General features: G+C 46.7%; 1 protein-coding gene across 1 annotated transcript in view; it reads right to left on the reverse strand.

Moving 5' to 3' along the window:
* SGSM2 (small G protein signaling modulator 2) overlaps nt 1–10,133 on the reverse strand; it is a 133,603-nt gene that overhangs the window by 29,659 nt on the left and 93,811 nt on the right. The window contains exons 4-9 of the mRNA XM_019511036.1: nt 9,554–9,715; nt 7,198–7,265; nt 6,248–6,393; nt 5,738–5,872; nt 1,478–1,602; nt 36–103 (exon numbers count right to left, since the gene is read on the reverse strand). Of these exons, the coding sequence (XP_019366581.1) occupies nt 36–103; nt 1,478–1,602; nt 5,738–5,872; nt 6,248–6,393; nt 7,198–7,265; nt 9,554–9,715 (704 nt within the window). The remainder of the gene's footprint in view (nt 1–35; nt 104–1,477; nt 1,603–5,737; nt 5,873–6,247; nt 6,394–7,197; nt 7,266–9,553; nt 9,716–10,133) is intronic.

The raw sequence follows: 10,133 nt of genomic DNA on the forward strand, positions 1-10,133 counted from the left end.
TGAGGCACCTCTGTGATGAGAAGGCTTATGCTTACGTTGCTGATGGCAGTGTATGCAGACGATCTGACTGAATGGCACGATTAAGGCGTAGTCCCAGTAAACACTGAAAGGAAGAGAATGCAGGACACCTTGTTTTTTAGGTGCTGTGCCAGAGCTGCATCGGAGTGCCCAGTACAGGGATAAGCCCATCACCAAACTGAGAGCTGCTCTCTAAACTTGGCCAAATAAATGGAACTTCTGGCAAAGTTAAAAAGTGAAGGAACTGGATGGATGTGGTGTGTGTCTCTGCAACCAGCCAAGTTACAGTCAATCCTCTTAGCTCCTTGCTTCAAGCAAATGCCTCATTCTCAGGACTCTACTTGGGCTAGGAATCAGGACACCTGCGATTGATTTTTGACATAATTCCTGCATACGGTAGTTAAATCAACTGGGTCCCAAGGACCCACCACTGAAATTCCATGGAAACAGGAGTCCTCCCTTGGACTTCCAGTTGGCAGAACTCATTTCCCCCGTTTTGTTGTTGAAACCAAGAGCTGAGGGATTTTGTTTTGTTTGGTTATTTTTAAGAAAAAGACTGGACATTTGTATGTGACACAAGAACTGCCCAGTTCATAAAACTTAGGATTAAACACCATTTGTGGGGGTAGAAAGTCTCAGATTCAGATTAGGGTGTACCCAACACCAAGCAGCTAGGGATTGGGAGAAAGGTTCCCTAGGGACTGGTTTGCACCTGCCAGGTTTCTTTCATCTCTGCTGGATGCAGCAGGGGATGGGGTACTTAGGACGCTAGAGGTGATGGACCTGTGTTTTAGTAAAGGGCGGTAGTATCACACTGCTTCCTTGAGGTTGAATTAATAAATGATTGCTTAGTGTTCTGAGATGCTGTGAAGGGATGATGGGAGGGAACTTCAGACCCAGAGGCCCTGAATAAAACTTATTTTTTTAATGGATCCTAAAACTGGGTAACAGAACAGATCATCTGAAGTATGTTAGGGCAGCACTGTGTCTGCATAGTGACCAACAATTTTAAAGTAATAAAATGTCAGAATTGCCACACAGCAAATTCTGTTTTCCTCCCTGGCCAGCGTTTGTTTATAAGCAATTTTGGACAGTTTCCCCCAATTTCTGCCCGTTATCAGTATCACCATTGCAGTGGGAGGTTTCCCAAAGAGCAAGAGCATCCCGTTTTCTGGCTACTGAGCAAGTGCACAGTGAGAAACTGGCCTTGAGTGGATCTTATTGTCCAACAAAACACACAAGGAAGGAAAATGGAGGCACAGCATACCATAGTGCCTTGCCCAAGCAATGCGGCAAACTGGAGCAAAGATAAAATTCATGTCCTCTGCCTCCCAGCCCCTTGTCCATATGACAGATCATGCCCCTTTTATTAAATCCACACAGCTACTTGCTTATTCAAGTGCATCATCAGTACACCAAAAGTATGTGCTTCCAGTCTTCTCTGCAAAGTCAATGTTACCTTTTCTCGAGTTCTGAATCCCCTAGGGTCCCATTCATAAGCTGGTTCGGGGTCCATTTCAGAGTCAAGTTATCTGCTGACTGATGCAGGGAGAGATACCCAGGAATTGCCTCCATATCATCTCTCTGTTTAAGAAAGAATATACATATAAAGATACTCAAGCTCTGCGTGCATTGCCAGTGAGCTGTTATAACACGCAGTTAACGCAAGTGGCCTATCTTAATGTACAGTCCTAGTGGAGTGAAAGCATCACTCTTACCTGGACGGAGACAGACCCTGATTTGTGGGTAGAGGGTTACCTCCGACTAAAAATGGGAGCCCTAATGAAAAATGTCTTGCATCTGATAGTCTGTCTTACTCTAAACCAGCTACACAGTCGGTCCAATGAAAGGACACCACCCTAAGAAATCCTTGCTTCTTGCATAACTCTATGAAGGAAAGGACTTGGGTTTATTTCCAACAGCAGGCCCATAAGCAGGGCATGGTAAGTAAAGCTCTGCTTGCCACAGGGGTCAAGCTGTATTTTTCAGACTGAAAAACATTTTACTAACCAATGCCATGTCCCCAGTCCTGCAAAATAAACCATCATGCTGTACGTGACCTTCGTTTCTGCCCTGCTCAGGCTGAATTACCTCAGCTCCCAGTTTCTAACCAACTAGTTCCTGTGAGTAGATGAGTCAGAAATAGGAACAGTTATTGACTCATGTCAGTTGAACAGAGCAGCTTAATGTGTGAAGCAGCCTGGGTCACAGAGACCCAGACGCAAGCACTTCAGACCTGTGGCGCTCACTCGGGCATTGCAATATTCGGACTTTTACGACAACTTAAAACTCCAAACATCATCTGTGAATTCACTTAAACACACACCCAAACCCCAACCCAGCTGAGTCTCTGCTCTCTGGCTGCAATTACAGGGTTGGTCAGTCGGACCTATGATTTTTTTCCCCAGCAGGAAATGGCAACTTCCACAAAAGCTAAGATAGGCAGGAGGCCATTCTTGTCGCACACAGGCCTGATGTCCTCAGAAACTCTCCATATTTACTGCACTTCCTCACCAGATTACTGGAGTGGGCAAAACAGATGACTTCCAGACTCACCAGCTAATGAAATCAAGCCCACAAGAGCCTTCAAAACAGCACAAAATTGTTGCTTTGCTGACAGTAGGTTTGAGTGTGCGCTGTACAGCAGTAGCAGCGCAATGCGGGGATAGGCGGGCCGGACACCAGGTCCACTGCATCCAATACATACTCCATTCCACAGACAGCTTGTGTCCGTCTTCCTACATCCTCCTTTCTAAGAACTTGCTGTTCTTTCAGAACCTGCATCTTTCTGACCCTTACAGGAAGGAGGAAAAAGTCTGCTCACAAAACTATATTTGCTGAGACCTCGGATGGTCGCACAGACAGACACCGCTCGCTAGGTGTAGCAGCAAGCCTAGCAGGGGTTGCAACGCCTGCCCCAAGGTCCCTGCTACCCCAGCTGCACTGCCAGCTAGTTTGAAGCTAGCTCAAGTGTGATTTATGTGAGTGGCAGAATGGACTAAGACTGAGGGATCTGGGCTCCCCTTATTCAGATAATCAGAGGAGCTGGGGGGCAGGTGCTAGGGCACAGTTGACAGCCCAGAAGTTGCATGTTCAAGGATATAACAGAATTGGTTGCAGCGCAGCCCTGTCAGATTCCAGTGAATCTGCAAATTCTGCTGAATACCTTGACACAAGGACATGAAAAAGAAAAGGATCAGAGGAGCTAAGGTGGATCCAGCAGTGAAACAGGGATAGTTTTAATCTTTCTCCTGTCAGCTGTTAGAGTAACTTCCCTAATGGGAGAGTTGCAGTACAACAGCACAGGCAGAAAGGAGAGAAGGATCAAGCAGATTGTGGGTGGTTATACTGCAATATCAGACTCTAATTATCTGTTGCTCCATGTTGTCCCAAAGGACCGCCTCCCTGCCGGCCATTAGCTTAAAAAAAAAAAAAAAGTTCTCAATTAGAGCCCAGATGGAAGCCCATGCTGCTCCCAGTCACATCTCCCTTCCACTACCCCTTCATCCTCTGGGGTATTTGCCTTTCAGCAAAACTGGGCACATACTCTTCCAGCTCATGCTACTTGGGGGCCTAGCAGATCCTCCATGCTTCCAACCAGGCACAAATCTCAGTGCTTTGTTTGAAAAGCTGTCAGGGACGAGGTTTAAAAGCAACATCAGGAGAGTGGGAGTATTTTCAGATCCACGTTGCTCTCCACTCCTGGTTCAGTGGAAAAGATGCACAGATGTGGGTGATATTCCTGGCTCTAGCGCTGACTTCTTTGTGACCTTGGCCAAGAGCTTCCCTCTTTGATACCTGCCACCTTTGTCTCCCGTGTTCATTTCGACTCTCCTCTTTGAGGCAGGAACCATCTCTCATGGCATTTGGACAGCACCTAGCACATAAGGACTCTAGTCTTGACAGGGGCCTCTAGGTACTGTCATAACAGAATTAATAGCAGCCCTCAACTACGCGAAGGGTGGCTCCAAAGAGAATGGAGCTGGACTATTTTCAGTAGTGGCAGATGACAGAACAAGGAGCAACGGTCTCAAGTTGCAGCAAAGGAAGTTTAGGTTAGAGATTAGGAAGAACTTTCTCACTGGGAGGGTAGTAAAGCACTGGAACACGTTACCCAGAGAGGTGGTGGAAACTCCATCCTTGAAGGTTTTTAAGACCCAGATAGACAAAGCCTTGGCTGGGATGATCTAGTTTGGGATGGCCCTGCTTTGTGCAGGGGGTTGGACTAGATGTGACCTCCTGAGGTCCTTTCCAACCCTCATTTTCTATAATTCTATGACAACACAACTAATTAACAACCACATTGCAAGCGTCTGACGTTTTCTTTGCTAGTTGTCAGGGAATTACAGCTCTGAGCAACAGCGCATGCTGCAAAAACTGTAATAAATTAACACACCTGAAACAGCCAAGAGTCTTTTATAAACTCATAAAAGCTTGTCAGCGGCTTGACTTCCTTTTTGGACCTGAGAATGCACATTAGCTCTCGGAGCAAATTCTTCTGAGCAATTGATGTTACTACTTTACAGCATCGATGCTTGCCCAGACCTAGTGCCTCCAAACCCAATCCAGATACATAAGGTGGCCTGTTGAGCTTGCTGAACAAATTTACTGTTCAGGAGCACAGTCAAGGACACCTACTGTGTGTTTTGTGTATGTATGTATACAAGTCCCATCCTTTATGGAGCCCTTCTGATGGAATGGTCTGCGAGCTTTGAAACAAGTGGCCCCTAATATACAGCTTAAAAACTACTTGGGACCTAGAAACACAACACAAACCCTGGTGTACTTTCCATCAGTTTTGTACACCAGCGCAAGTTACACTCGTGTCTAAGGTAGACAGTGACCAGATCTTCCCAGGTAGTTGCCTCCCTACATGCTGTTCCAGTACTTTGTCACTGGGTGGCAGGAGCCAGTTACAATCACTTGCGTTAAGCAGACACAGAGTAACTTCACCTCTGGTTTTTACAGAGATGACTACACCACATTCTAGTACCTTACACAGGGGCCAGGCTGCACATCTCATGTCCACTGCTCGATTACACTGGGGACCCTATATGATCTAAATGTAAAATAATTATTTGTGTGGCTGTAGGATTAAGAAGCCGTCCATGAAATAAAGTCCCCAAATAAATAGGTACTGCATGTATCCATGGCACGAGACAGGCCCGGCCCTAAGGAAAGTACAGTCTAAATGGACAAGACAGACAAAGGGTGGAAGAGGAAACTGAGGCACTGAGAGGAAAAGGGATCTGCCAAAGGGGGCAAAGAGCCAGTGGCAGGGCCAACAGACACAATTCCCATTCAGTGTTCCACCTGCTAGATCATACTGCCCCTCTCTTGTAGAACTGAGGGGCTGAGGGACAAACTGGGAGGAAAGCAGGGAGTCTGACAACAGACAGAGGCAGAGCCTGTACAGGAACACAGGCTGTGTTATACCCACCCTGATCCGTTTTCCCTCTACTCTTCACCATTTTGGAGGTGAGGGGAGAGGAGCACCACTGAAACGGGGCCCAAGCTCCATCCAGCCTCCAGGATGAGATGGGAGGGACCGTGTTTTGTCCCCCTGGATCGCACGGGGAAAGCCAAATGTCCTGGCACTGTTTCAGAGCTGGCACAGTTCTGTTCTTTGCAGCACTACTGACTCCCTGTGCTAGTGACTAGAAGAAACTAACCTTCCCCCAAGACATGAACACAGCGTGGCTGTTGCCTTGCTACTTACTGGCTGAACGAGGACGTTATTTTTCCCATACAGCAGGTGTGTCCTCGAGTTCTGGTGCAAAGACTCCACGTACTCCCTTGCCGAAGCAGCAAACCGGTCCTCGGACGTGCTCCCGCTGGAGTGCCGCTTCCGGATCTGGTACAGGAGAGAGGTGCCATTCTGGGGGCAGGTGGCACAGCGCTGGGAGCCAGCTGCACACAGAGGCTCCTGAGCACAGTGCCTCTTCACTAAGAAAAGCTCTCTCTTATGTGGCATGGGTTCTTCCACATGCCAGCCAAAGGAGCTTGCAGCTTCCTTGAGACAGGGACAGGCACTGGGGGCAAAACCCCAGGCACCCTCAGCCCTGAATTTCAGGGCTGGATTGCAAACCCATCTACACTTGGGAGGGGCAGGGGGATACTGGGACCCACATGGACTTTCTTCTGGGACAGCGGCGTGGACAAAAAGCCTCCCCACCAGAACACCAGGCGTTGCCAGTTACCAAGAAGCAGGCACACAGCAAATACCTACTCCCAGCGCCGGGCGTTTGGAGGGAGAGTCCTGACGGCCGTGTGCTCCATGAATGCGGTGCCTCTGCACCAGCTCATCGGCTGAGGGGTCAGTCCAGTAGTGGTCGGCTGTTTTCAGCTTGGTATATTCGAGAGCACAGGGTCCAACTAGGAGAACAGCAATGAGAGAGGATCCATGACAGTCTACTGACACACAGAAACTCACTTACTTGCTCATCCCTCCAGATGAGATATTGAACTGCGGCCCTTTTTCCTCATGTGCCATGGAAGTAAACATTCTCTCCCCTAGCATGTAACCTTGGCCAAATTCCCTCTTATAATAAATCAGGTCCTATTAACTATGGCTGCAAGAAAAATCTTGCTAAGCACATAACAGACAGGCATTGCAATAATGTTAACACCAACTCCCAGCTGAGGGAAACTGCACCCAGCAAGCCCTCTATGAAACCGGACTCCACCCTGCTCTCATCAGACCAAATAATTAAAGTTTCACGTCCTCTCCCATATTGTGTAGAGGAGGCAGCTCTTATTCTGTCTTATGTGTCTCCGCTTCGGAAAATGTGGTCAGCAACAAAAATGCCAGCACCGTTCCCTTGGAGCTCTTATAACCAGGGATCCTGCTTTTCTCTGGTTTTAAAAGAACCCCTATTTTTGGTTTTAAAAAAAGTAACCTCAACTCTGCATTTTCTATATACACACACACAGAGAGAGAGAGAGAGGGGTTTCATTTTAATCATGGAAAAATGTGGATTTGGGGATACGGTACTGTTTTTTTAAACCAAAAATTGGGGATTTTTTTGAATCAGAGAAGAGTGGGATCCCTGCTTATAACTACATAGTAACTACACAGCAGCATGACTAGCATTCATCTCACTGTCTTACTAAAGCCACAAACTGCCCCCCAAGCATTCTTACTCTAAGGCCCCTTGGCATAATACTTGAGGAACATACCTAGAAGAGAAGCAAGGATTGGACCACAAACAGGATCTGCCAATAGAGCTTCTTTCTCATAAAATTTGCTGGGAATAAAAAAAATAAAAATGGATCAGCATCACTTGTTGGTATTTTCAAATGCTGCCAAATGACTTAGGAGCACGAGTCCCTCTGATTTTCAATGGCACTTATACATCCAAGTCATTTGGGTGCTTCTGAAACTACCATAAATTAACCATTTATTTGATTGTGTGGGTAAGTGGCAGGAGGGAAGACACACATGCTCTGCTTTGTGTAGTGAGACAAACTCTTAGGACTTGATCCTGCAGCTAAGCACCTAAGTGTGACCATTTTCTACCCTGTTACAGTCCCTGAAAAGCTGTTCATACCACAGGTGCGCAGGTTCTGCTCTTACGCACTGCTTCTCTGTGACTTTGTTCTAAAAGGACAGCAAGTGACAAAAATACAAGTGCTAACAGTTTTTCAAGGACTCGTGACAAGTTGGAATAGGTGCATCGTAGGTGGAATGGATTTGCCTTTCAGTGTTTTACAACCCCTGACATAAGACCACCTCTGATTTCAGTTTGGGACTCAAGGCACTAATGTAATAGAACTAGAAACAATACATTTTAGCAAGTAATTTCTGCCAAGATCGTCCACTGTGACCAAAAAGAATAAATGTTCTCTGCTGGTCTCAAGCAGCCTTAAGTAGCTACCCACTGGAGCCGAAGTATGGTACATGGAAAGCTGTTTCTTAAAATATTAACAACAGCAGCTCTTGCAATGACCCAAAAGACTTGATACAGCTGAAGAAAAGACTGACCTGGTACAAAAAGAGCCAAATGCTAAACAGCATTTCTTCAGTTGTACCATCGTTCTCCTCATCTCTACCACTAAGTGGAGCTGAAACTCAAAGCTGTTTTCTCCTCCTAAAGAGCACGGATGAGCTACTCAAACACCAGAGTCCAACACTGAGGCCATTGCAGAGCTCAGGCATATTGTTGTGCTTCAAAGAAAGTGTTTCAGTATGATCCGTGTGGACTCAAATACAGTCAGGGAGAAAAGGAGAACAAAAGAAAAGAAACTCAAACACCAAAACAAGTCAGCAAACGACCCTGAAGCTCAGAGAGTAAAGACACAAGGCATGCCTCACCCCAGACAGGACACGGGGCTGCAAACATGACTGGAAACCAGAGGAAGACATTTTGCTCCCAGGAAGCCAGGCCCACACAACTGCATGTGCTTGCTTTGGCCAGCATGCATATTTCTTGGAAGAGACAAGGATTTTGATGGGTGGTATCTCTTACTGGAGCAAGCGCGTGATTGGGATAAAGTCAGACAAGCTTTCCAATGCAAACCATTCTTCATTAGTGACCTGCTTCATCTGTGCCTTGCATTGGAAAGCTTGTCTGACTTTATCCGAACCATGCACTTGGCTCAAAGATACCTCCCACAAAAATCCTTGCCTCTCGCATAATTCCTGGGTCATTACGGCTAAAACGTACTTCTTGGTACATTAGGGACCAGTTACATACCTAGCCAAGTGCAGACCCAGAGGCTGCAGGAGTAACCATTATAATCCCAGAAGTGTGGTGTGCTTCATGCCTTCTAGTAAGCTGGGAGGGAAGACTGTGAGAGCTTCCTTTACCACTTGCACCTGCAGAAATCACTGGCAAAATTGTACAGCAGAGCAAGAAAGCAGGGCTAGGTCTTGGGCCAAAGTATCTTCACTTGGGACATTTTGCCAGACAGTGCCATCCTCCAGGCTGTCTCCAAAACACACCCACTCCCCTCTCCAAACAAACTAGGATTAGATGCTACCAACAGAATAATATCCTTTGACCACCACACTTTTTCTTTCCAGGAAAATTCTTCTACTTGCCTGCTGCCAAGGAGAACATAACCCAAACTTTGGGAATATACCATGCACCTCGCACAGCCAAAGACATCTCACCTGGGATGTAACCACTTGTTTGAACAGCTTTAGAGCAAGCTGCATCATTACTGAGTGGAGGCATACCCTCTGTTTGTGACTAATCTAAATCAAGCCTCAGGATGTTCACCATATCCTTTGTCTGAAGCCATACAAGTGTCCCCAATAAATTCCCTTGTTATCCGCATGGCTTGTAAAGTTTTTTTTTTCCCCTTCCTTCACGAACTTGGTCACAGACCGAAATTCTGTCCAACACCTGAGAAGTCATCAGTGTTTTCAAAACCAAACCTGTTGTGAAACTATGGAACTGCTTTTTGCAACCCAATCTGACGGTGCTTAGGCCCATGGGCAGCAGGCTGATGAAGTCCCAGGGGCAAACACATACCCCATTTGCTAGATGGACAAATCCATACCACTCCGGCTGTCTGGTCCCCTCGTTACCTGCAGTTGTCTACGATGTACTGCACAATTTTGTCCAGCACTTTCTCGATCAGCGCCGTCCGGACCCAGATGTGTTTGATAGCCTGAGGTGTCAGGACAGGCGATTTGCTTGTGGCTGAATTCTGCCTCTTGAGGGACTCCTGGCCAGTTGGCTGATTTTTCCTGCAAAGGGACAGAGGGGAAATGGCAGAAATTAAGCAGCTACATTTTCAAAAGGACATTCCCTACTCTTCGATGGAAGGGTAAGCACAGGGGCTGGGCTACAACGTGCGCATCAGGCAAATGCAGGTCGAAGCACGACTCTCTCCATTCTTTTGTTAATGACCCTTCCCTTTTGCATCAAAGCTTTGTGGGGTTGGAATCCAGAGTTTTAGTCAGCCCAGTGTAAAGTCAGAACCATGTAGCTTAATGATCTGGGGTGACCAGACTAATGCATCAAAAGGGGCCTGATGTTCAGAAGCTGTATGCTATATAAATCCAGCTCCTCTGAGGCTTCTCAAGGGGAACATTCACATACCACGGCCCCCACAATGAGAAGTCACTTCTTACAGTCTTAGCAGGTTTGCTAAAACAAAAACCC

The sequence above is a fragment of the Gavialis gangeticus genome, unplaced genomic scaffold (genome assembly GCF_001723915.1).
Source record: "Gavialis gangeticus isolate Ggan-Ray unplaced genomic scaffold, GavGan_comp1, whole genome shotgun sequence".
In the NCBI taxonomy this organism is placed as follows: Eukaryota; Metazoa; Chordata; order Crocodylia; family Gavialidae; genus Gavialis; species Gavialis gangeticus.